Source organism: Mesoplodon densirostris, chromosome 1 (genome assembly GCF_025265405.1).
Source record: "Mesoplodon densirostris isolate mMesDen1 chromosome 1, mMesDen1 primary haplotype, whole genome shotgun sequence".
Classification (NCBI taxonomy): domain Eukaryota; kingdom Metazoa; phylum Chordata; class Mammalia; order Artiodactyla; family Ziphiidae; genus Mesoplodon; species Mesoplodon densirostris.
The window spans coordinates 229732801-229760494 of record NC_082661.1 but is presented as its reverse complement, the minus strand read 5'-3'; the positions used below and the strand labels follow the sequence as shown (position 1 = coordinate 229760494).

Genomic DNA, 27694 nt, shown 5'->3' with positions numbered 1-27694 from the left:
ATCAAGATGGATGGCTAAACACATTTCCTTCCTATATTTGAAATGACCACTAAAAAGTCCAAAAGATAGTAAATTCTTAACATGATAGGAAAGGAAGAAAAATGAGAGATTCCAAGATTTTCAGAAATACATTTTCAGAAAGCAGTTGGAATATTACCAGAGATAAAAAGTAACATTTCATAATGATACAAGAAGTTGATTCATCAAGAACACATAATCCTAAATGTTTGTGTTCCTATGACAGAACTTCAAAGTAATAAAACAAAAACTGAAAGAAGGAAAAGGAAAAACAGACAAGTCCACAATTATAGTTGGAGATTCTAACACCACTCTCTCAATAATTGATTAAAAAATCAGTAGAATATTGAAGACTTGAACAATACCATTGATCAGCTTAAATAATTGGCATTTACATACATTCCACCAAACAACAGCAGAACACACATTATTTTCAAGTACACATGGAATACTTTTCAAAGGAGATGATATTCTGAGCCATAAAACAAATTTCAATATACTTAAAAGGATTTAAATCCTAGAATCATTTTCTCTTACAACAATGGAATTAAATTAGAAATTACAGCAGGAAGATCTCTGAAAAATCCCCACAAATGAAACTAGACAACATATTTCTAAATAAACCATAGATCAAAGAAGAAATCAAGGCAAATTAGAAAATCCTTTGAACTGAATTAAAAAAATATATCAAAATTGGTAAGATGAAGCTAAAGCAGTGCTTAAAGGGAAGTTTATAGCATTAAAATGTTTATATTTGAAAAATAGAAATGTCTAAAGTTATTGCCCTAAGTTTTCATTTTAAAAAACTAGAAAAAAATTAAATTGAAAATAGAGAAAAAAGAGTAGTAAAATGGGGGCAGAAAACAGGAAAACAGTAGAGAAAATCAATGAAACTAAAAATGGCTTCTTTGAAAAGATCAGTAAAGTTGATCAATCTTTAGTCATGATGATCAGAGAAAAAGAAAGAAGACACAATTTACCAATTTCAGAAGTGAAAGACGGGACACATCACTACAGATTGCATAAATATTAAAATGCTAATTAGGAAATAAACTTCATACTGGTAAACTCAACAACTTACAGAAATGGCTAAATATCATGAGACACTGCCAAAATTCACTTAAGTAGAAATAGATATTGCAGTAGATTCACTAAACACATTGAATTAATAGTTTAAAAACTTCCCACAAAGAAAATTCCAGGCCCATTTTGCTTCACTGGTGAATTCTACCTAACGTTTGGAAAAAAAAAAAAAAAACATCAATTTGGCACAAACTCTTCAATAAAAGAGAAGAAACACTTCTCAACTCATTCTATGAGACCAGAATTATCCTGATACCAATACCAGAAAAAGCCATTACATAAAAAGAAAACCACAGAATAATAATATTCCTCACAAACAGTGATACAAAAAAACCTTAAAACGTAACAGTTGGCCTGAGCTCCTGTCAGGGAAGCTGGTGTACCGTACAGAGTCCTTTTCATTTGGCATCAGTGCAAGGAATAGCCAGCTTGTGCTCTCCCAACCCATAAATCTCAGGATGAATCCTGCAAACAGAGGAAACCCAAATGCACTACCTATGTTAAGAAATTGAGGACTTCATTATTATGAATAGACAAATAGCCTCTGATATTTGAGAAAATATTACAATACCAAAGAAAAAAAGATGAACAAAGAGAACACTCAATGTCAGCTGAAACAAAGTTTCTATAGGGAAAAGAGGAACTTTGAGAGATTTCCAATTTCTTTCCTTACAGACGTTGTAGAAAATCTTACATCCCTCAAATGTAACCTAATGCTATGAAATCATTTAAAGAAAAAGAATTCTTCAAAATTAAAGGTAGCTGAAATATTTTTTAAAACTCAAAGGAAAGGATGGAAAAGAAAGATAAGGCTATCAACATGTAGAATAAAAACAGAAAAGATATAGAAAATATTTTAAAAGGCATAAGATACAGAACACAGTTCAGGTGGTGAATATTTATCCAAGAGAAAGAGATGAGAGAATGAATGATGATAGCTATATAGGTAGATATAGATGGACAGAGATAGAGATATGGATAGAGACATAGACACAGATATCTTAGACTGGAAAAAACCCACAGATCTTTGGGCTGTGACTACCAAAGTAACCAGAAAGGAAAGAACAACAAAAACAACAAACAAAAAAAAAAAAAAAAAAGGAAAGAAAGAAAGAAAGAAAAAGGAAAAAAAGAAAAGAAAAAACCCACTTTGATACATCTTTATGAAATATCAGAATGCTAAGTATACAGAGAAGATACTAGAAGCTTTCAGGGTTTGGGAGAATGGTTGTCATCAAGAAACAAAGATCAGACTACCATCACAGTTGTCAGTAATAATACTTGGTTCAATAAAAAAAGGGAGGATGTCTTTAAAATATGCAGAACAATTATTTTAACTTAGAATTCTGTACCCAGATAAATTATTAATCAAAACTGAGGGCAAAACAAAAATCTTTTCAGATATGAGGACTGGAAAACATCTCTTCCTATGCAGTCTTTCTGGACCCTTCATCCCGGCCCCAAATGGCCACTTTAGAGTCTAGGGGAAAGAAAAGAGAATTCAAGAAAGAGGAAGCTAGGGGGCTAAGAAAAAAAGTACAGTAACTCAGAAGTTCAAAATGAATGATACAAAGTTGCTTTAAAACTGTTGTGATTAAGCATCTGAAAGTTCTTAGTGATAAAGGTTTAATATATACATAACACATACATTAAGGTCAAGAAAATGATTAGGAAATTGAGATTTGTGTGTCACTTAAATGTTCCATTAAATGTGGAAAGGTAATATAACATATGCTATCATCTATATTATTTATACACAAAAATAATAATATAGAAATATTAATATATAAAACATAAAATCAACAAAATTTGCAAATAGATCAAGTGTACCCAAAACTTTCCCCTGAATTGAAATGTCACTTCTATTAAATACCAAATTTTCATGTGTGTATACATACACATATACATATATATTCTGTTCCATTGACTTATTTGTCTTTTCTTATGTCAGTGCCACATTTTAATATAGTTAAAATGTATTTTATATCTGGCAGACAGTTCCCCTCTTTGTTCCAAATGATCAGGTTTTTCTTGTACATTAACCATTCTATATGAATTTTAGAATTATCTTGTCAAGAGTCAGGAGAATATAATTGAGGTTTTATTAGGACTGCCTTGATTTTATATATTTTAGGAGAATTGGTATCATTAAAATATTGAATCCCACATTGGCAAGAATGTCCACTTAACAGTACATGGTGTTAAATAATAGGAGTGACAGCAGGGATCCCTTCAAATTCCTTACTTTAGTGGAAATGATTCTAATGTACCGCAAAACATGAAATTTTATGCTATAGGGTTTTAATAGATATATATTACCAAGATAGAGAATTCATTTTTTAGTTTCCACTTTTCTTAATCATGAATGAGTTTTGAACTTTACTAAATAATTTTCTAACATCTCCTGAGATTATCATAACGTTAAGAGATTTTCTAATTTTGAACCGTTCTTAGAATTCTGGGATAAACCCTACTTATTCATTATGGTTTTAGTTTGCTATGAGTTCTTTTTTAGGGGGGTGGTATGGGGGAAATTTGTATCTAAATTATAATAATATTAACCCATAATTTTCTTTTTTTTTGCTACACTAAAAGTTAGCAGTTACTATAATTGTAATAGAAGATATATTATCTCTTCCATTCCTGGTACAATTTTGATGACTTATCTATTTTTGTTTTTCTTGATTATAAAGTACTTGCAAAATGTATTTGTCTTTTCACATAACCAGGTTTTTTTGTTTGTTTGTTTTATGGGTCACATTTTTTGTTCTCTATTTTATGAATTCATGCATTTGCCTTTAATATTTCCCTCCCTGTCCTTTATTTGACTTCATGTCATTGTTTAATCTGTTAGGATTTTATTTCTAGCATCCTAAGTTGAAAGCTAGCTTTTTCACTCCCAAGTGTTGCTCTTGTTTTCTAACAAACGAATTTAACTTATAAATTTCCTTTTAATACCATGATGATTTCTTCCCCCAGGATTTTATGTTTAATTTTTTTCTTTCAGTTCTAAGTGTATGAACATTTCTACAGTGGTTTCCCCTTTTGGCCATGAATAAACCAGAAGTGTATTTATAAATTTGAAGGTGAATAGTTTTTTCTTGTGGCTTTTTGGTTGTTTTTTTTTTTTTTTTTATCCAAGAGGGAATGCAGGATTGGGGAGTGAATATATACTTGTGCTCAGGAAATCTGCCATATGTGATATCAGTTTATGACATTTTTAGTGTGGCTAGTACATGATTAATTTTATAAATATTCCTTGTATGTCTGAAAAATAAATATATATTTTCTATTTGGTAGATTGTTCTCCTACAGAAAACGATCAGAATCTAATAATTAGATTGAGCCTGTTATTTCAACCAAGCTAGACAATTGTTATTCAAATCTTTTTTCCCTGTATTTAATTTATAATTTTCTGAAAAAAATACATTAAGATCAATTTCTCCTTTTTCTGTGAATTTTATATATTTTGAAGCTATTGTTATTAGGTGTATTGTTTTCTAGCTGCCATATTTCTCAGTAAAATAATCTATTTATGAATCTCTAATATCCATATGCCCTTTTAATTTTTTTATGCCCTGATTCTATTTTATTTGATATTAATAATGTTATATAATCTTTATTTTTGTTGGCATTTGTGCTATTATAAAAAAATACAAAAGGAACAAATAACATGTTCTCCATCTCAAGGAAGTTATAATCCCTACTATATATCTATCTTGTACAATTTTTTAAAAGTTTGAATTCAAGGCTCTTTTATTTTATCTTCTCACAACTACTTCCTTTTGTTCTTCCAATATTCTTATTGATGCACATATTTGATTTGATATACCCTAAGGTCTTAGTTATAAGTAGGAATTTCCTAAATGTTTGAGGTAGCTGCAATAAAATTAACATTCAGGAAATGCAATAAAATGCAACATTCAGGAAAATAAGATAGCTATATACAGATGTTGTCTGACAAAAGCTTCAAAATTATCAACCTATTTTTTGTTTTTATTAATTTAGTTTTTACTAAGCATAAAATGAAAAGTATGTTCTGGAAGTTGGATCACTGTGTATATATAGTTTGTGAGAAATTCTGGCTTCACTGTTTGTATGTGTAATGCATACCTCCTTTGCAATGGTAATTAAAGAGCACACAGTACGAAAGGTTTCTTCACATGGTTTACAACATGGTAGTTACCTTTTTAAGCATTCATGTTTGAAAGGGGAAAATATATTCTTGATTTATTTTTTGATATGGGGAAAATTGAAATATATTTATTGGAACAAATTATGACACAAAAAATTTTAAAAACCTAATGAGGTCACCAGCTGCCCTAAAATAGTCAGAACTTGACATTTATCTTCAGTTAAATTTACTCCAGATTTCTTATCCAAGAAATAAAGAATGATAGAGCTAGAATGAGCATAAAAATAATTTGTTTGGGGTTTTTTTTAATCTTAAAAAAAGGCAAAAGAAAAAAGAGGGGTATATGTATACGTATAGCTGATTCACTTTGTTGTACAGTAGAAACTAACACAACATTGTAAAGCAACTATACTCCAATTAAAATTATTTTTTAAAAAAGGCAAAAGAAAAACAATGTAGTTAACAGATCCCAATGGATAGTTTTGCAAGGAAAAGTTTTATAAAGGTATATATTTTTTTCTCATGACAAAATATTACCTCACTAGAAGAAATGCCATAATAAGAGACATCTAAATGTAGGTTTTATTATTTACCCTCACACTATCTTCCATTACATTGCTGAAAAGAGCACAAATAATGTTTTGTTTTCATTTCTAATTTATGTGATTTTTCCCTTTGTAATTTAAACAGCAGTTATATATTTCTTAGATACTTGTCATGTTTATAGCCCAATGTACACTATTTTTCTTGCCATCATTTTAATAACTACTTACACATTATAAAGGGATATATGTTTGGAAAGAGCAACATTTGAATATGTATGATAAAGCCATAGGTATAAGGAATTGATTGGTTTACTTTTCCCAAAGAAACCTCCACATGCAGTTGTTTAATGTGAAAGGTTTTTTCCTGAAAAGGTTAAAAAAGTTCTAATCAACTTTTGTACATTATGTAGAACTTCATTTTCTAAACTCTGCAAAAGAAAGTTTCATATTTAATGGGAAATCATGAATTATTCCATTTATTATCTACTTCCTCCTTTCAAAGACATGATCTGGATAAAAGGCGGGGTGAATAATTTCAAAAAAATACAATACATTTTTAATGGGAAGGTGCAAACTACAGATTCTCATGACTATTAGCAAGTGTAGAGGAAACAGAATTTTACTTGCAAAATTCGTCAAACTCTTGCAAAGATAAAATGTATGACATACTTTAGTAAAAAAAAAGTACAGTGAGCTGAAGTTTTCTTTTTAATGCAACTTGTTGTTTTTACTAAGTTTTGTCTTTATATTCTCCAGCTTTCCATCTTTATTAAAGTTTGATTATTTCCCTCAATTTATGTGGAAAATTGATAGTTCTTTTATTTATAAAGGTGTAAAGATGAAGAATTGAAAGAAAAGTTTTAAGTGATATTATTTGAGACAAAATTTCCTAAGTAATAGAATTTCAAGAAATTTGGAGAGCAATCACTGAGTTGTTTAAAAAAAAACAGAATGACTCATATTATATGGAGTTTTATATTAATTAAAACTGTAAGTACTAATTTGGACAAAAATATGGCATTTTTGGAGCTAGATATGGAGCTAGAATGATCATGTTTACATGTGTGTATAGTCCATTGTTTGTAGCATGAACCTTATTTTTTGTTTTTCTCCTCTTTTTCTTACATTTATTGCCATGATAGTAAGATATAGAATCTGACAGGATGATATTATTTATTCAGTTTTTTTTATCATTATAACTTAATCCAAAAGCTAAGATTATTTTTAGGCTTTATTTTTCAGGCTATATTTAACTGGATAAGTAACAATATAATCAATATAAATTGGTTATATAATTATGTTTTCCTGTAGTGGAAAGTTACAGTGTGAATTGAAAGAACAAGACTTGATATGATTGCTTCGTTTAGCCAAAGGTGTTTGGATTCAAGTGTGGTACTTCTGGGTTGAAAATATGTTCCCTGAAAATTCTTCTTAAACAATGACATTCATTTTATACCTTTCCATGATCTTTGGCATAAAATATTCTTTCATAAAAAAGTTTGAATTTCTTGAAGGGGTTTGCAAGTAATTAGACCATTTATAAAGATTATATCTGTAATTAGCCTCACATAAGGAGGTTTCTTCTGGTGCTTTTTCACTGAACTGCTTATGAAATACTTTAAAAATGTGTTTAAGTTTGAGATTTTTCCAATAAAGAAAATCTTTCCGTAAAGAAAATGTGTGTGACAGCTACATGGGTAAATATTTTGGTAATACTTTATATTGATTGATGCATAGTTTATTCTTTCCTGATTGATGATGATCACTGTACTTCAGATATTTGACTGAATGGAAATCATTTGATTAAATCATTCTTACAGGGTATACACATAAAAAAATGCCTTTATATTATTAAGGGAATCATTTAAAGCCATTGTAAGGATTGCAGTCAGTACTGCTTGCTGAATAACCACAGCTTTCCTCTGATAAAGGCTAATAATCACCAGCAAAAATACTATTTGACAGATTAACATTTATTGATCTCACAAAAAGTTACTGCCTTTTGTGCTAAATACCAGCTCTAACATAATTGAATCTGAGAAATCATCTTTGTTCCATTCTACACCTATAGCCCATATATCCTAAAATAAAAATCACTCATGTTGAAGTGAATTCTTACTGTGCTATTGGGAGAATTCTTTGCTGATCAGATTTTTTAGTGTTTTATTTTTGGTCGGAAGAATTAAATTAGTAATAGTCACATTTACAAAATGCCATGGGGTAAACTCTTATTTATTATTATTAACATTTTTAGAAAAGAATTAAAGGTTGAACTTAGTTAAATAATTGTTTTCCAAATGGAATTTTTCAATGTACATATACCTTTAAAATGTTGAAAATCTAACTGTGCTTTCTAAGTTTGATTATTAATAGATGAAAATTTGTATTTTCTAAAAACACAAAGCAAAACTTGTATATGTAACAGTTTCCTCTAAAGATTCAAATTAGCAAACTTCTAATTGTTTAGAAAATCACAAAATATTATATTCCATAACCTCTTGGGGGTGGAATTTCTTTATTTATTTTTTTTAGTTATCAAGTACATACAGCTATAAAATGAATCTAAATCTAAACTGAAACAAAAGCCGTGCTATATTAATAACTTATGTTCTGATTTGTTAACATTTTATGTTGATTAGTTTTTTCAGTTTATACAATTAAAGGTGATATCACATTTACTTGGATGGTAATTCTAGTGAAGTTTCCAGAAACTATAAACTTACACATGCGTTAGTGGTATTTCTTTGGAATGAAGCTAAAATGTTAAATATTTCAATCTTTATTAGAGGCGTTTATATAAAATTATAGCAATAAAAAGTATATTATAGTACAATTAAGTATAGCACAATAGATATATCTTCATAATTATTTTAAACATTTTATCTTAAAGTAAATATGACCAATATATTTTACAAAGAAAATCAAGATTGGTATAATGCCCGTGATATTAAAAATTCCTGTTACAAGATTAGTCACAACTGCAATAATATTATGAGTTATCTGGTTTATTTTAAATATATATTAAAACTATGCATGAGGGGCTTCCCTGGTGGCACAGTGGTTAAGAATCTGCCTGCCAATGCAGGGGACACAGGTTCGAGCCCTGGTCCGGGAAGATCCCACATGCCGCGGAGCAACAAAGCCCGTGCACCACAACTACTGAGCCTGCGCTCTAGAGCCCACGAGCCACAACTACTGAAACGCCTGTGCCTAGAGCACATGCTCCGCAACAAGAGAAGCCACTTCAATGAGAAGCCCACACACCGCAGCGAAGAGTAGCCCCCACTCCCACACGTAGCAGCTAAGACCCAACGCAGCCAAAACTAACTAACTAAATAAAATTAAAAACTTATATATATGAGCTGCAGTGATTGTATCATGTTCATTATATGTTCATTTTCCTTAAAGAAGTTCTCCAAAAATGTTAAGGAAAAATTAATAACAATATTTATATTAATAACTAATTCTAATTGTAATATTAATTATGATAGATACATTCTTTTGTTCCAAGTATAACAAATTCTAAATACTTTTTGAGATAGTAACATATGAATAGTCAAATTAAATTATATAGAAAATAAGTAGTGATTACCAGGTTATTTATGATTCGTGGACATACTGGGATACAAAATGAATTTTTAGAGAAACCATCATAATTTTAGAAGTGCTTTTTGCATGCATTTAATTTGGATTAATTATAATTCCTTACTAAATATGTATATGTTTCTCTCTAGAATATATTTTTAATTTTTCCAAGCTTGAGAATTGGATGGTTTGGAAACTGTTAATCTGTGATATGCCACCTGCCCTATTTACATTTTTAACAGTTGAGTATTTGTTGACTGATCCCAAAGACAGCTACATGTTTTGTTGTTACCAGATGGATGAGATAGAATACCATGCATAACTTTACATTTATCTTCTTTGAGTGTCACCTTATTTGCATACCAATTAAAATAATATCTGTATTAAAATGGATAATGAAAGTTATCAAATTTACATGATGTGACTGCAGTTTGTGAAATTTCCAGTAGATGCCCCCAGAGACCAGTCAACTCATTGGAAATCCTTTAAATTTAAAAAGAGCCTTTTCTGTATTGAAACTTTTTTATTGCTCTATTTTGAAGTACATAGAAAATAAATTAAAAGTTCTAAAAATCTCAACTTCAATGGTTTATTACACAAAAATATGTATGAGTGATAGTAGTGTATTCTTAATCCATATCAATCAGTTGTTAAAAACCTAAGTGTGTAATATTAAGAAAAACGCTTTCAGTTTTCATTATAAAAGCATTCTATATGCTTTTAAAGTAAAATCATTTCAAACATAGTTAATTTTTTTCTTTCTAATCCCTCTTTCTTTATGTATTTATGTGGCTAAAGAAATGCTATGTCCTTGTTTTAGCTTTTTAGGAAAGAAAAGTATCCTTTTCATATACACAAAAAAACTATAAAACATATCCATACGACATATGAGTTTTATCAGTGTGTGTGTGTGTGTGTGTGTGTGTGTGTGAAGAAATGGATTTTTTCATTCAAATTATACCTAATATCTACCTACACTGAAAAGTATGAGTAAGAATAGAGACTCACTTTATTCCATGGAAATTATATTACCTGAAGCTATTTAAGTATTAATTTAACAGTCAATGTAATTATCCCGTGGTGATTCCAATAACATTTATCCCTACAATATGAATGTAAGACTGTTGTTACTGACACATAGATAACCCACTAGTGACTTATAAATATTAACTGAATGGAATAAAAGTATTATCCTGACTTTTGATTAGATATAACATATCTTTTGAGTTTATCTTTGTCAGATTAAATAAAAGTTTTATGATCTTGTTTTAAAGTATTGAGCTTATTGAACTGCTTTTGAAATATTTGACTGAATGTGTAGCTTCACCTTGATACAGTATTTCAGTTTGACTTATGAAAAAATATGTTAAATATATTAATCATATATTAGAGTAGTTGATAATGCATTTTAATTTTGAAAGTCCATGTAATAACTAGTATAAATACCTAAGTACAAAGAGAATAAGATAGATTGACATATCTATTCATTCATGTTTTCCATATTTGTACAATTTTATCCTTTTTTATGTTTGTTTTATGTTTGTCAGTGTTTTCCCCATTAGACTTTACACACGTGTGTGGGAATCACATCTATTTAATTTGCTTTGCACGGATGCTACTGGTTGTCTGCTCCCTCATTTTAAGGAAGGAGATTCTCTGAGTCACAAAATAACACCAGTCTCTCTCCCCAGTCCAGCGCAAATGTGGATTAATATGGATAAAGATAATGGCTTTCTTTTTTTTTTCCTTTTTGATTGAAGTATAGTTGATTTTCAATGTTGTGTTACTTTCAGATGTACAACAAAGTGATTCAGTTATATATATATGTATATTACAAAATATTGAGTATAGTTCCGTGTGTTATAAGTAGGTCCTTGTTGTTTATCTATTTTATATATAGTAGTGTGTATATGTTACTCCCAAGAAAGATAATGGCTTTCTAATTGGAGAGTGACATCATACTTGTATAATGATGTCAAATTTCTAAACAATCAGTACAAATAAACCCCAAAAATGTGTGCAGGATGAGGAGGAGAAGAAAACTTAACAATATTTGATATAATAGGAGGTACGAGGCAATGTGGTAAAGAGAAAAAATTCAGAATTTGTAATCCGAGAAACCTGGGTGTGAAACCCACCCCTGCCACTTATTAGCTTATATGATTTTGGGCAAGTCACAGTCTCACTGAAGATGGTTTCTTTATCTGTAAAAATGGAAGTAGTTGGGCTTCCCTGGTGGTGCAGTGGTTGAGAGTCCGCCTGCCGATGCAGGGGACATGGGTTTGTGCCCCGGTCCGGGAAGAATCCACATGCCGCGGAGCGGCTGGGCCCGTGAGCCATGGCCGCTGAGCCTGCGCGTCCGGAGCCTGTGCTCCGCAATGGGAGAGGCCACAACAGTGAGAGGCCCGCGCACCGCAAAAAAAAAAAAAAAAAAAAAAAAAAAGGAAGTAGTATTTGTAGAGTTATTGTGTGATTTAGAAATGATGTCTGACACATCATAGGTGCTCTATAAATAGTAGCTATTCAAAATGGTTTAAGGTAGAATTTAAAAATGATATAATATCTCCTCCGTGGCTGTTTAATAGAAAGCTCCCCATTTCCCAGCATCTCCACACATTCAACTGCTATGGAGTTATGTCAGATTGTTCAGATTTACTTTATTCCAGTCTACAGATTTTTTTAACTTAGAACTTTGGGGGAAATTTGGATGTAAATTCAAAATATTTAGAATCTCTATTGAATAATGCCTTTAAATAGTAATAAAAATCCATATGAAATGCATGACCACTTAATTCCATTCTTAAAACCATTCTTCTCCAGCTACATCCCTTAGCCTGGTAAAGCCTTAGGTAGCTGCAGTGGCAAAGATCTTCCTTAGGATGTAAATTTCTAGATATTCAGCATATCTGTGAATGTCACAACTTCTACTTCTATGAATGGCCTCTTTTCTGTCAGGAGAACTCTCCTCAAACTCCATAGTATCAAATCTCTCCAGAAATTTTACTAGTATTCTTAGCTTCCATCCAGTATAGTGACTTCAGATCAAGGAGATTTTTCTTCTTCTGATACTTAAAAAGAGCATGTTTTAATTTAGATAAGTATTTGTTTTAACATGTAAGTAAAACCAAAGACTAATAACTTCATGTCCAAATGAAATAAATAAAATAATGAATTTGGATTCTCTTTGTATTTCTATTTGCATTTTTTAAAAATTCTTTTTTGTAAAGCAAGTAAACTTTGGGCTATGATTCTCTGTTGTGAAATATAAAGCCTGAGAAATTCACATATAATGGTAGAAATTGACATACAATTTTATAAATATTTTCAGATAGCAAATTTAAAAAATGAAAATTATTCTGGTTAAAAGAAATGATATTCATTAACTATGAAGGTTGAAATAGGAACCCATTTAGTACAACACTAATTGCTCTTTCTGGCTCTCAAATATTAGTAATGAGGCTTAAATTATACCATACATACGTATGTGTGTGCACACAAAACTGTGTATAAAATAGAGATGATATCAGCATAGTTATATAGGCATTTTCAATACATCTCTATTTGAGATCTCTTTTGCAAAGAATGGTCTTTTAAGAAAAATTTACTAGAAATTTTAAAAATTGATGTTAATTATATATCATGGATGTTTTGAGGCTGAAAGATGTCTTGGGTAACAAGACAATCCTTTCTGAAGCAGTTCGTATTCTTTGGTCACAGGCAGCAGAAACTGATTCTGACCAAATAAAATGGAAATGATTTTATTAGAAGGATATTTGGTAACTAGCTGAATTCAGGGGAGAACCCAGCTCAAAAGAAAAGGAAAAGATGTGGGACACTTGAATGGATCTAGGTAGCAAGAACTACTTGCAACTCTTGTCAGGATGTCACTGCCAGGTTGACTGAGCTCCAGCAACCTTCTACATCTTTGTGTTTCTTGCCTCAAGATTCAAAATCCTGGGAGAGAGGCCAGTGGCTTAATTTGGGTCACTGATCCACCCCTTGGCTAGGGAATCTTTGAAATCAAGTCCCAAGATGACACACGATGTGCCATTTCCAAAAATACTTTGGAGTACTGCCGTCTGTGGACATGAAACTAGATGCTGGGTGGACCAAATCCAGCCAAAGCACCCTCGTCTTCCAGGTGAGGGAAATAAGGCCCAGGGAATGATGTTCTACATTTCTGTCCCAGCTGGGATTAGAACTGAGATGGCCTCCTGACATGTACTTATTTTCATTGTTTAAATCAACGTTCTAATTTTTATTTATTTATATATTTTTTGCCCCAGTATGCTTTCTTCACTCACAGGAAAACATGCTGGCAGCCAAGGCATAGACACACAAAGGTGGCAGTGCTTGTTGTTTTTTTTTTTTTTTTTTTTTGCGGTACGCGGGCCTCTCACTGTTGTGGCCTCTCGCGTTGCGGAGCACAGGCTCCGGACGCACAGGCTCAGCAGCCATGGCTCAAGGGCCCAGACACTCCGCGGCATGTGGGATCCTCCTGGACCGGGGGACGAACCCGTGTCCCCTGCATCGGCAGGCGGACTCTCAACCACTGCGCCACCAGGGAAGCCCTGTTGTTGTTTTTTAATTGAAGTAGAGTTGATTTACAATGTTGTGTTAGTTTCAAGTATACAGCAAAGCGATTCAGTTATATATACGTGTATATAGATAGATAGATAGATATTCTTTTCCAGATTCTTTTCCATTATAGGTTATCACAAGATATTGAATACAGTTCCCCGTGCTATACAGTAGGTCCCTGGTTATCTATCTTATACACAGCAGTGTGTATCTGTTAATCCCAAACTCCTAATTAGTCCCTTTCCCCACCTTCCCCCTTTGGTAACCATAAGCTTGTTCTCTGTGTGGCAGTGCCTGTTTGAGGCAAGGTTGAATTTCCAGCCCCTTGTCCCCTCAAACCTCCTTACCATCCCTCATACTGCCCTTTTGGGTAGCATCTGGATGTCCCCTTCATTCTCCTCAAACTCAAGTTATCTGAACACAGACTTATTATCTTTCCCCAAACCTGTTCATTCTTTTGGGTTCCCCTCTTTTGCAAATTACCAAATACCCACACGTGACTCCTGTTTTCACCCTAGCTCTTCTCTTTCCATCAACCCCAACATCCAGTCAGTCACCAAGTAATCGGCATTTTTATCTCCTAAATATGTATTGAATCCACCTACTTCTATTTATCCCCCTGCCTTACTTCAGTTCAGCCCCTGTGGCCTCTCCTTTGCATGAACACCAGAGTCTCCCATTTCTTCTCCCTGCTCCTGGTTCTGTTCTCTTGGATCTGGTGTGCATTTCAGAGTCAACAAGCTCAAGCATGCTAAATTGAAAGTGTTTATTTTTTTATGACTTAATTTTAATTCCTGGCCCTAAGCCTTGATCCTCCCTAGTGTATAATTCCAATCTCATCCCTCTTAGGTAAAGTCAGTCCAATTCAGTGATTTCTCAGGTTATTCAGATTCTAACACTCCTTCCCCTCACCCTGTTTTCCCACATAGAAGCAACACAGCATGGGTGCAGGGTAGAGGGAAATAGGGTTACTAGGTTTAGCAAATAAAAATACAACATACACTTCAACTTGAGTTTCAAAAAAACAGAAATTTTTTTGGTGTAAGTATTCCCATGCAATATTTGGGGCATACTAATAATACTAAGAAAAAATCATTTGTGGTTTATGTGATATTCAAATTTAACTGGGTATCCTGCCCAGTTTTATCTGGCAAACTTTGGAGTGGAAGTTTGTCAGCATTTACTCCTAGGTCTTGATCTAGGACTTGTGATAGACATTGAACTAGCCTCCCTGGTATTCATTTCTCCCTTTGCTAACATAACTCCAGTTTCATTTGGGGGCAGCAGTGTGCCCCAAAACAGACAGGATATTTGTTTTTCTAGTCTCCTGCAGCCAGGGATGGCCAAATGACACAGTTCTCACCCATGGAGCCAAAGTGGAACTCCAACAGAAGTTGCAGGAATGCTTTTGTTTTCCCCAATAATAGAGAAAGACACAGCTGATGCCACCGAACTCTCCCCTTTCTTCTTGCCTTGAAGGTGGACATGATGTCTGGAGCTGGGGAGGCCCTCCAGTGACCAGTGAGGGGAAGGATAAAAGAATCCCAGAGGCATGGGCCTTGAACTTGCCAGGCCATGGAACCAAGGCCAGCAGCTGCCCACTCTTAGGTGTCTTGTGCTGTGAGAAATAGAAACCTCTAATTTTGAAGGCACTGTGGGCCGAGTTTTCTCTTACTTGGAGTTGAATGCATTCCTAACCTATGGGATGCTGTCCAGGGGTCCGTCACTGGTGTACTGGATTCATCCTTTTCTGTCAGCTCTGGAAATATGCTGACCTGACTCTTTCAGTAGCTCCCCATTGCTTCTTATCCGCAGAGTTACAGTCCCCAGTGGGCAGCGCATCCAACAGCCTTTTAGCACACATCCCCTTGCTGTGGCCAGCAACATTGTGGCAACGTACCAGCCCTCTCTTCCCATTAACTCTTATGTCCCACACTCAGAGCCCGCTAGACAATTACGGTGTTCGGCCTGTACCATTCAGGGACTATGGGACATTGTGCGGGCTGGTTCCAGTCCTCTTCTGCTGAGAAAGTCTCTGCATTGACTTTTGCTGCCTTTCCATGCCCTTGTGTAGGGGCAGGGGGGTGGGGGGAGGGGAGAGAGGACCTGGCCCTTCTCAGCATCTCACTGTTTCCTTCTCCACACTCTCGGCTAAAGGGCAGAAACAAAAATCTGCCCTTTGATAGCCCCTGTCCTCTCCATTTCAAATAATTTTGGTCATCATTTTGACAAGATGGTGGTTTTTGGCCTGGGACTGTGGTTTCCTTACTCTCTTTGTGGACTAGTTCTATAACAATAGGTGGCTTGTACTGGCCACCAGGTACAGGAGGGTTGCAGTTCAGCTGGGACATTCCTTCCATACGATTTTTCTAAAAGACAATTTCTTTGACTCATTTCCCTGATCCAAAACCTTCTACGGCTCTATCCCACTCTTAGCTTGGAGTCCAAACTTCTTACCATGGCTTTGAGGTGTCCATGATCTGGGTCTTCCCCCCCCCCCCTTTTTTTTTACTTCCCTCTCTCCACTCCCTTTCTCACTGTAAGTATTTTGTTCTAGACCTAAGCTGATACCCTGAGTAAAAAAATTATTGGTGATGGGAGCTGGGCATTTTTGTTTCATTTGTTTTTTAAACTCTGTAGGGTGAGTCTATTGCAGGACTTCATGTTTCTCAGAGCATCTTCACATACATAATTTTTCTTGGTTCTTAGAAGAATCCTGTGATGTAGGTAGGGCATAGATTAATACAGATTAATATACACATTTCACAGATGAGAAGAAATGAAGTCCAGAGAGGTTAGAAAGAGCTGACCTCAACCTTGGGTGTTCTAATTCCAGACTCTCTCCACTCCACACTGAAATGCTTATTGATAGTAGTAGCACATCAAGTCAGTTCTAAATATTTAATTGTATCCTATTTTTAAAAAATGTAAAATAATTAGTATAAAGGTATATCATTAGGCCTCTTGCTTAGTGTAATAATAGCCACCACACAACTGTTATTCCATAACCCTGTTTTATTTCCTATATAGCAATTTTCATCATCTGAAATTATTTATGATTTGTTTGCTTATTTGTTGGTTGTGTTCTCCCACTAGAATATACACTTCACAAGGGCATTGAATCTGTTTGGTCTAGAACAATGCCTGGCACTTAGTAGGAAACTCAATAGCTATTTGTTGAATAAATAAATGGACTATTCAATTGTCATTTCATCTCCTTGTGTATGATTTATTATTGTTAGAAGTGAAATAGTACATAACAAATCATTAAGTTAGTCCTAACTGAAAATAATTTTTAAAATATATTTAGCAAGAGATTTCAATAAACATTTTCTGCGTAAATAAATTAATGAACGAATGAACCTCCATAATATACAGTGAAACCACTTAATAGAGCTTTGTTTTGATATTCAACAACACATTTAAATTTTGCTTGCCTTACTGGTTTTTTGTTTTGTTTTGGTGGATGGCTAACGTATTAAGTATTTTTGGATACTGTCAGTTGCTATGGTCTGAATGTTGTGTTCCCTAAAATTCATATACTGAAATCCTAATCCCCAAAGCTGTAGGTCACTGGGGCTTTTAGAAGATGATTAGGTCAGGAGGGTGGGGCGCTCATGAATGGGATTAGTGCTCTTATAAAAGAGATTCCAGATTATTCCCTAGCTCCTTATACTATGTGAGGATATGACTAGAAAATGCCGGCTGTGAACCAGGAAGAAGGCCCTCACCAGAAGGCGACCTTCCTGTAACCTTGATCTTGGACTTCCAGCCTGCAGAACTCTGAGCAATAAATTTCAGTTGTTTATAAGCTACTCAGTCAGGGATATTTTGTTATATCAGCCCAAACAGACTAAAACATCAGTCAGCTAGCTTATTTGTCCTTATCAAAGGGAGCTCAGCTCTGGAACTGATATATTTATAATGTAATTTCACTAAAATTACTGTATTTAGATAGTTCCTGGCATCTTTCATTAAACTGAAGTTGTTCAGTTATAAGTGTTTGAGGTCAACATTGTTTTCAGCGCTTCCACTGAGGGAAAAAAATGCAGCATGATTCAACCTTTAATTATTATAGGATCAAAACACTGCACAGGTTTAAAGGATTAAAATAACATGTTCAGTGTTCTGATTCTTATTCCCAGTTACCGGAACTCATACAAGAAGAACATCTGTGTGGACATGCTGCGAGATGGTTATCATAAGTCTTTTACTGAGCTCTTTGCTCTGATGGAGAAGTGGGATGCCCTGAGGGAGACTGCAAAAGTGAGGTCCCTCTTCTGGCTGCAGAGACCCCTGGAAGAGCAGCCTGACAAGCTGGATCACTTCTACTACTACCTGACCAGGGCCGAAGCAGCTGAAAGGAAAGGTGAGTGGATGGATTTGGGGAAGCAGCACCGCAGAAGGCAGAACAGTGAGTGCCTGAGGGAAGGTTCCAAACTGTTTCAAGTATGAATTTAAAACATTGAGACATCTTAGCACAATTCAACCTAATCAGCTAAGCATCTAAATGGAATAAATGGTAGAGAACGCTGAATCACAAGGCTGGCCAGACACACAGCCGTCCTGGTGATGTCACTCTAAGCCAGGGAAGACAATGAATAGAACCTAATAACATCTCCAGGGCTTTCCAATTTATTAAAATCTTTGGTATCATTAATTATACATCTTTCTGTAGTTTTTTTGGTATATAATCTGATTATTGACTTTCACTGAGGAGACACTTTCAGAGTACTATAACTTGACAATTATACTTATTTTCTACTATTTGTATAATGTAATTGAAAGATTTTATCCATAAGTTCTATAGATTTCTATCAGAGAATTTTTATTAGTGAATAGTGAGGAGACATAAAAAGCCTGCAATTTACAATTATGAATAAAATTGTTAATTTTATATTTTCCATCACATCATCTCTAATAAATTCCTTTTTTTTTTTTTGGTATCCTAAAATTTTCCAGAAAGTCTATATGCTTCAAGTATTGAAGAAAATATTTTAATCTCTACTATAATTATACCAATATTGTCATAAGTATTTCTTATTTACATATTCATAATTGGTCATTTTATATAATCAAAGAAAGGAAATTCCAAAAGTTGACATATAAATTTGGTGTTTTCACCAAACAAATCCAAACAAATTCTTTTGTTCAACTTTTTGTGTGAAAACACCACAGGACTCAAAAAGAGAAGCTCAAGCCCCAACATGATGATGTCTGTACTTCATTTCAGGCCTTTCTATGGGAAAATAGAGTATTAGACAATGTTTTGTTACCCAGTGCTGCAATGTGGAAAATTGATAAGGACATAGAAACAGCATCAGAGGTGCAGCAGAAGTCTTTTAGCCTCTATAGTGGAGTCAATATACATATTTCCTATCTGGTTGTGACCTGACTTACAAATATGAGATATACAGAAGTCCTAACAACACTACATGTGAACTAGTGTGTGTGTGTGTGTGTGTGTGTGTGTGTGTGTGTGTAGACAAGAGGTGATTATTTGATTATTTGTATGATGAAAAGTATTTAACTGCAGAACTGACTTTAAAAATAGAGTCCTTTGGTAAATTTTAAAATGTGATTTACATATAATTTCTCAAGAAATTAACTGTTTAAAATTTTAAAATGCTATTGTAAGAAAACCTACATTCTAGTGTCAGCCCCAACTTCTGAATGATATTTTTACTGAAAATAGAATTGATCCAGATAAAATTTGCTCATAGTCATTTTCAAAGGTGAATTAATCACATTCACTAAATGTTTTAAATAGAAGCATTCATTTTAGTAGCATAAATATGAGCCAAACACATCACTAGTTATAAAGTGTCATAAATATGAGAAACTTGTCATAAAGCATTTTGTAATTGTAAAGAAACTAAATGCTAAATAATCTGAAGGTATAAAACTTTTAATTTGTAATCTTTTATGAAAGAAAAGTAAATATGCATATAAATTAAAATGATTCTCCAATTCCAAAAATTTTTAAAGTCCATACTTTACAATAGCCAATGTCTTATACACATGGTACAAGTAATGAAATATTTTCTTTACTGAGTGGTTTATCATATATTCATGGTAACTAAGGTTACATTTGTTAAATGGAACAAAATTACCTCTTGCTCAGAACAACTCTTCTGTAAGGTAATCGACTTCAAAGTGCAGTGGCTTTTGCCTGGTTAAAATACAGAAAGTTAAAATTATTGCAAAAAAGTATTATTGGAAATACTTCAGTTGAAGGACATGTAAATATTTGTATGCTCCTTTTTTAAAATGTGTGTAATTTTTTCACATTTAACACATGAACTTCATAGGAGAAAAATTGTGATTGAGTTAAGAATGTCCCAGAAAATGGTATAGGGGATATGCACAGAAACTCTTATTAACTTGAATTAATTTTAAATCTTAAAACCCATACACACACACACACAGACACACACACACACTTAATCTAGAATACAGAGATCTCTTAATAGTGCCTTGAAGATTTCACCCCATATGGTTGTGGAATCTGAGACAATTATCTTGAAGCAGCATATCTCTGAGTATTCTCATTGCTTTTTACTGGAAAGACCATCACTCTAGGGTCACAGCGAAGTCCATGTAATCAAAGCTGTGGCACTAACAATAGTCATCTCAGGTCAATTCTGTCCCTTGAGACTTGGCAGAGCAGGAACCTAGAGTTATTTAAATTACTTTTCAAAATAGCACTTTCTGTTTTATAGCAAAGAAGTGTTTAAAGTAAGACAGTCATTTCTTTTTGGATTATTTTCTGTTTGTTAAAGTGTTTCTTTGTCCCTGATAGCATTTCTTATATTTCCCATTGTTGTGAATCATCTCTGTACCATCTGTAACATTATGATTAGGGCCTTGTGTCCCATGGGGCTGGGGAAGAGATGGCAATAATGGTAATGGGTAGCCAAATCAATAGATAATTCAAACATGATTTACACTTGACTTTAAATTATTGTTAAGGGTTAAGCAGCAATTTTCTTCTCTAATAACATTTATTTAAGCTACCCAAAGTATGTTCTACTCAAGCAGAGTCCCACAGGATATTTATACAGTTTATGTAAAGCAAAACAAAAGTAATTGGTGAAATAAGTTTGAGAAACAACCAAGTGAATTAACATATACATTAAGCAGGTTGGTTTATTGCAGGACTTATCAGAGCCTTTAATATGCTCATGTATATTATGTGGTTCACTGAAAGAGAGAAATTAGCAGGAGCATTTTCCAAATTTATTTCATCATGAGATCTCCTTTTTAGGTAGCATAACGAATATTGGTCTCAATAATAAATCAACAGTAAAATTGATTTTCATCTTATAAATATACCTGCTGACAATTCAAGGAAGTGTTCCACAAGCAAGGAAAAAAGGCTGCTTAGAATGTAAAGGGTACAGACCATATATGTGGATTATCCAAAGATTCAAAACTTGGATATAGTCCTTTATACTTAATACTCTGAAAAACACTCAATTTTTCCATAGAAAAATAGCTTAGCTGACAAGTAGTCTTTAAGTATGTAATCTAAATAGCTTATATAACTCATTCTAAACAAAACCAAATACTTCGCTTATGAAATGTTGGAAAGGTTTTTCTATTAAGGTTTAATTACTGAAAAAAGGAAAAATTATTTCAGGATTGCATATATTTTAAAAAATCTCTTCATGTAACTTTTTAAAATGGAAGATATGAAATGTTTTATTTACAGGTTTTAAAAAACAGCAACCCTCTAATCATTAAATATGAGAAAGAATATAAAATGTTACAAAACATATTTTAGTGCTCTATTCATATTAGGCAGAAGGTTCAGAATGGAAAGATAAAGCATAGGAGAAGTCAGTTCTGAAATGAGAGTATTCATTTGAAGTAAATAGCTCAGGGTACCCTCTACTTTTCACCTAAGCTATTGCCTATTGTGAATACCTTAAAAAGCAGAATGGTCTCCAGAATCCCCAGTGCCTTCAAAAATGGTAGATAGGGAGAACTGTTTTTTAACTTTATTTTTTAGGTCTAAAACTTATTTTGAGATAAATCTTCATCTCCTATGGAATTATGAAGCAATGTGTGTAAAAACATGACATAGGTTTTAGAAATTTCTTTGGAAACATTGGAGTGACTTATGTACAGTTTTTGAAAGTTAATTTTTGTGGTAATCAGCCTAATGTCATTTTTTCTGAGCCTTTTGATGTTAATCTTACAGGAGTATCAGTGGGCAATATACAAATGCTTTTCATAATTGTAATTCTTCCAGGAATATATAGGTTGACTCTTCTGATAGTAGTGAACAATTAGTATCAGTTAATTCCAATAGATAATTACTGTTGTTAAAAATCCTTGGAAGGGTAATCCAGAGGCTACCACACATTTACTACTGTGCTTTAAGCACAAATGCAAAGAAACATAAAGATAATGAATTTGTTCATATCCACCAATAGAATGAAATGTACGAGGGTGAGGCACAATTTAACACAAACATTTTTGTTTAAGTTTATGACTGATTGCAGTGGAGTTTATAAGACTGATTCACAGTTTATTAATATACTTTTTTGTGTACAAATAGGTCAAATGCCACTTTGGGAAAAAAGGGGGGTTTAATAAACTGACAACTAATAAACTAGTAACTGAGTGAGAGGGATGACTAATATTAATGTATTTTCGAAAGAAAAAAAATACTCATAGAAAAGATAAGCATAGAAATGCACTTTTCCTTAACATTGTTGGTAACTTGTATTGTCAGAAACAGCACTAGAAAGTGTAAGGAGGTTATGTGGTCATTGTGATCATCATTTCTTCTATCTATAAGCTGCATGCTTGCCTTTTCTTCTGGGTGAAAATACCTTGCTATTTTCAGATTCCATCTGCTTTCTTCATTCATCTTTTTGCCATGGTTAAGAAACATTGCTTTCTCTGGAATCTCTAAATACTTTTCATATCTTCAATGGGAAAAGTACTTGCTGATACCACATACTCATTTCTTCCAAAAGAACTGAGCACATTGCTGGTAGATACCATTCTGTTTTTTTGTGTTATATAAAGACTCCTGTTTCAACCAAAGAGTATGTCAATTTCTAATAGGGTCTAAGCTCTCCGAAAGAATTTTATTGTTTTTCTCATGTGCACATCCTTTAATTAATGTAATTATTTAAATAGTTAAAACATTAATTTTTGCATTTCCATTTTTTAAATGGTTAATCATGCTTTTAAGGAAAAATAGAAGTTAAATGTCACTATATTGGTTTGCCATTTGAAGGGATGTGCCTTGAGACATCTTTCTAATGCATTTTATGATGTTTTTCTCTCTTTGAAGAATACTTTGAAGAGGTCTATAATAACTTGTATGCTCTGGCCTGTTACTTCAATAATTCTGAAGACAAGTGGGTAAGGAACCACTTCTATGAACGATGTTTTAAGATTGCTCAACTCATCAAAATTGACGGTGGGAAGAAGGAAGCCGAGGCGCACGCACACATGGGGCTGCTCTTTGAGGAGGATGGTGAGTAGCCATTTGTCAGGCTGCCGTGGGGGCTTTGAAGCATCCCAAGTCCAGGCAACCAGAAAGCACACGGGGGTAGAGAAAAAGGCCTGAGGCTGAGTAGAAGAATGTGAGTTACTTGGATTAAAAAGCAAAAGGGTGAGACTTTGGACTCACCCTCCATATTGCTACAGTCATACCTCTGCTGAGTGCTCAGCCTAGAGTTCCCAGCAGCGTCATCACGGAGAGAAAGCATCTTCCTCCAGGCCTCCACACACATCCTTCATCCACATATGTGCTGCACAGTTTTGAAATGCTTTTCCTTTCTTACAGACCTGCTTGTTCATTTTAATTTGATTTCTTATGTATGAAAATGGGAAAAAGGAAAGGCACACTTTGTGATTTTCCTAGCATCCCAAGTCCCATATATATAACCCATATAACTCGGGTACCACCCTGTTGTGATTTTTTAATAATTTCTGAAGGAAATATTCCTTTAAAAATAATGTCATTCTTAATAATGTTATCTTAAGCCAAAGTCTGAAAGGACAACAAAAATTCATTAGAAACATATTTTATTTGGTGGCTTAATAAGGATTGCAAACAGAAAGTTAAGAATTAAATTTATTTATAGAAGGATAGTGGGTAGATAGTATGCAAATAAAATATGTGAGAAGATAAAATATTTGCTCAGAAATAATTCTGTTTCTTCCCTCAGAACACTGTCTCATTTTCCACAAGAGTTTTGACTTTGGCAAAAGAGTTAAATTAGAAAATATTTATTATCTTGTGGCTAGAACTGCACAGGACTTTGAGAAGGGAGGGGAAAAGGTTTTTGTGCTTCAGGAAATTGCACATTGTAATCTACAGCATGGTCGGTGCTGTAACGTGGCTGATAGTCAGGGAAGCTCTTGAGTGATAGGTATGGGAAAGAACAGAACAATTCAAAGAAGTGAGAGATCATACAAACTAGATCTAAGGAAGGCATGATGGAGTCAGAGGGACTGGTGGGCGATCTGGACGATGGGTGGACTTTAGGCGGGTAAAGAAACAGGAATATATTCTGTAAGAGGGAACTACATACTAAAGCATAATTAGAGAAACTGATAAGAGGAGCGACCTGGTTAAAGTGGAAAGTTTATTTCTGAGCAGTGATGGGAACTGAGTATGGAAAGGCATACTAGGAACATGCCAGCATTCAGAGTTTGGGCTGAACCAAACTCTATAGAATTTGGGCTATACCTTCAGGACAAGGAAAGGAGTTTGATGGAAGTCTGGCTGTGATACACCCTGTGGGAAGAGGAATAAGAGAAAGGGGGGATGGTTAGGAAGCTGCCCCACTAATTCAACCCTGAAGAAACAATCCAAAAATATTTAAGAGACTGTGTTTAAGTGTATCCATGGCAGTACAATTTATGATGTCTCAAAACAGGGGACTAGCAGCATTAAGCAACACCCATGCAACAGAGTTCTGTGCAGTCATGAAATTACAAACTAGAGCCAAATTCATTCATTCAACAAATATTTGTTTAGAACCTAGTGCCTAGGGATAAAACAGTAAACAAAACAGACAAAATCTTTGCCCTCCTGGCACTAACATTCTACTGGGAAAAACAGGCCTTAACCACTCATAGCTATATAACATATGAAGTACTGGTACGTGCTGTGATGAAAAATAAAATACAGCAAAGGGGGCTTCCCTGGTGGCACAGTGGTTGAGAGTCCACCTGCCGATGCAGGGGACACGGGTTTGTGCCCCGGTCCAGGAAGATCCCTCATGCTGCGGAGCGGCTGGGCCCGTGAGCCATGGCTGCTGAGCCTGTGCATCCGGAGCCTGTGCTCCACAACAGGAGAGGCCACAACAGTGAGAGGCCCGCATACAGCAAAAAAAAAAAAAAAAAAAAAAAAAAAAAAAAATTAAAAAAATAAGGCAAAGGGATAGATAGTGGTTGCTACTTTACATAAGGTGTTCACCTTTTAGAAGGGGAGGCATGAATAAAGTGAGGGAGTAAGCCTTATGAGAATCTGGAGGAAGAGGTTTTTAGAGAGAGGACATGGGAAGTGCAAAGGCCCTGAGGCAAGTACATGCTGAGCACTGTCTGGAGCCCAGTGAGGAAGGCTGGGGGTAGAAGGAAAGGAGCTAAGTTTAGACCAGGAGGCTTGGGATCACACTGGGGCTTGTAGGACAAGCTGAGGACTTTGGATTTTATTCTAAATTGTATAGGAAATCTCAAATGTATATTGATTTGAGAAAATGCTCATGATACGTTAAATAGAAAACAAGATTCAAAACACAATGTAAAATATCATTATATTTGGTATGTATCATATACCAATGTGTTAAGAGTGGCTGTTTTTGAATGTGGAACCATAGGTGATTATAGAATTGTGTACTGAAGGGTTATTACTTACTATAATTGAGAAGTTACCTGTTAAAACTCTTAACCTATTGTTAAAAGTAGAGTTTAGTGTTTCAATTTGTAAAAATGGAATAAATTCTTGCTTAAGTAAAATTCAAAGTAAAACCTTTGCTTAAGCTTTTTAAAATTATTATTCTCATTTCATCAGTGATGTAAATACTTTTTTTAAGCTTTTAGAAATTATGAACTTCATTTTGAATGATGAGGATACTGTGTCACAAAGAAATTAAGCTGGTTAGTGGCGGGGCTAGTGTTAAGTCAGCTGGATTCAGAGCCTGTGCTAGCAGCCATTACTCTATGCAGACCAAGAATTGCTTTACTTTCATGATGTGCTAATGATGAAAATTCCTGAAAATTATACACTAAAGTATAGTTTAGCACTTTTTTGTTCTCTACTCTAGGAACATCCCTCAGTTGAAAAGAATAAGAATTGTTTTCAGTCTTATTTTGTTTTTATAATTGGAAGCATCAAATTCTCCAATTATGAGAAATCAAATAATGGAACTGTCAATTACTGGCTCCGAAAAAAGAAGTCACAAAATAAATAAGAAATAATATATGAAAATGAGGGCTGAAGATGCCAGGGCTACATTGATGAAAATTTAAGAGTGGCCTCAGTGAGATTCAGATAGCTATCATAAACATATTCTGAATTTTCCTGTAAATTTTATTTCTGATTTTTAAATTTGGTTTGATTTTTTGAAAATTTATTGCAGTAAAAAATGTATAACAGAATTTACCATCTTAACTGTGTGTAAGTGTACAGTTCGGTAGTTTTAAGTATAATCGCCCTATTCTGCAACTGGTCTCCAGAACTTTTTCATCTTGCAAAACTGGCACTCAATACTCGTTAAACTACAACTCCTGATTTCCCTCGCCTTCTGATTTTTTAAAATCTATGAATTTATTTCTATTGGAGGATTTATTCATTGCTTCCTTTACTTATTTATTTATTCATTCATCTATCCATTCACTCATTCAACAAATATTGGAGCACTTACTAATGGCTACTAATACAATTAGTAACCATGGCACTGTATCATTTTAGTAGCTGAGAGTGAGGATGAGTTTGGGAAATGTGATCAGGGTGGGGCTGCTGTGATATTATCTTCCCGGGTCAGTGGCTAGCTCACAGTTAGATACCCCACTCCATAGCATGATAAAATGCACACAAATTCCATAATACGTAGAATGTTTTGGCTATAAACTTTTTTTTTTTTTTTTTTTTTTTTTGCGGTGCGCGGGCCTCTCACTGTTGTGGCCTCTCCTGTTGCGGAGCACAGGCTCCGGACGCGCAGGCTCAGTGGCCATGGCTCACGGGCCTAGCCGCTCCACGGCATGTGGGATCTTCTCGGACCGGGGCACAAACCCGTGTCCCCTGCATCGGCAGGCGGACTCTCAACCACTGTGCCACCAGGGAAGCCCTAAACCTATTTTTAAGTTAGATTGTGTTATTTTGTTTTGCAACCACTTTTTGAAAGATCTAAACTATTTTTCTATGGCCTTAATCAGTTCATTGGCCACAAGAACAATGCCTGTATTGTTTGATGGATAAAATGACAGAGTTGATGCTGATGGAAGTTCTAGAGATTGACTTTGAGTATCTGATGTACTTAGCAATGGTGAAAATTATCTGTGCAGGTTTTGTCATTTGGGGTAGAATTTTTATGAGCAGGGTAAACTAGGACTACTTAAGATATGTGGCTAGAGTGCAGTGAGGGCTCACCTGAATATGGGGGTCCCCCTGAGGTGATGATGGTGTAGCTTCTGCATACCTGATCTGATTGGTCCAGACAAGGCCCACATATGGAGGCCCTGAAGCAACAGCTAGGCAGTAGCTGTGCTCAGG

The 27694-nt window shown here is 34.3% G+C and overlaps 1 protein-coding gene across 1 annotated transcript in view; it reads left to right on the top strand.

Moving 5' to 3' along the window:
- Nucleotides 1-27694, top strand: part of TTC29 (tetratricopeptide repeat domain 29) — a 265146-nt gene that overhangs the window by 23483 nt on the left and 213969 nt on the right. The window contains exons 5-6 of the mRNA XM_060095162.1: nucleotides 18093-18316; nucleotides 23261-23446. Coding sequence (XP_059951145.1) covers nucleotides 18093-18316; nucleotides 23261-23446 — 410 coding nt within the window. The remainder of the gene's footprint in view (nucleotides 1-18092; nucleotides 18317-23260; nucleotides 23447-27694) is intronic.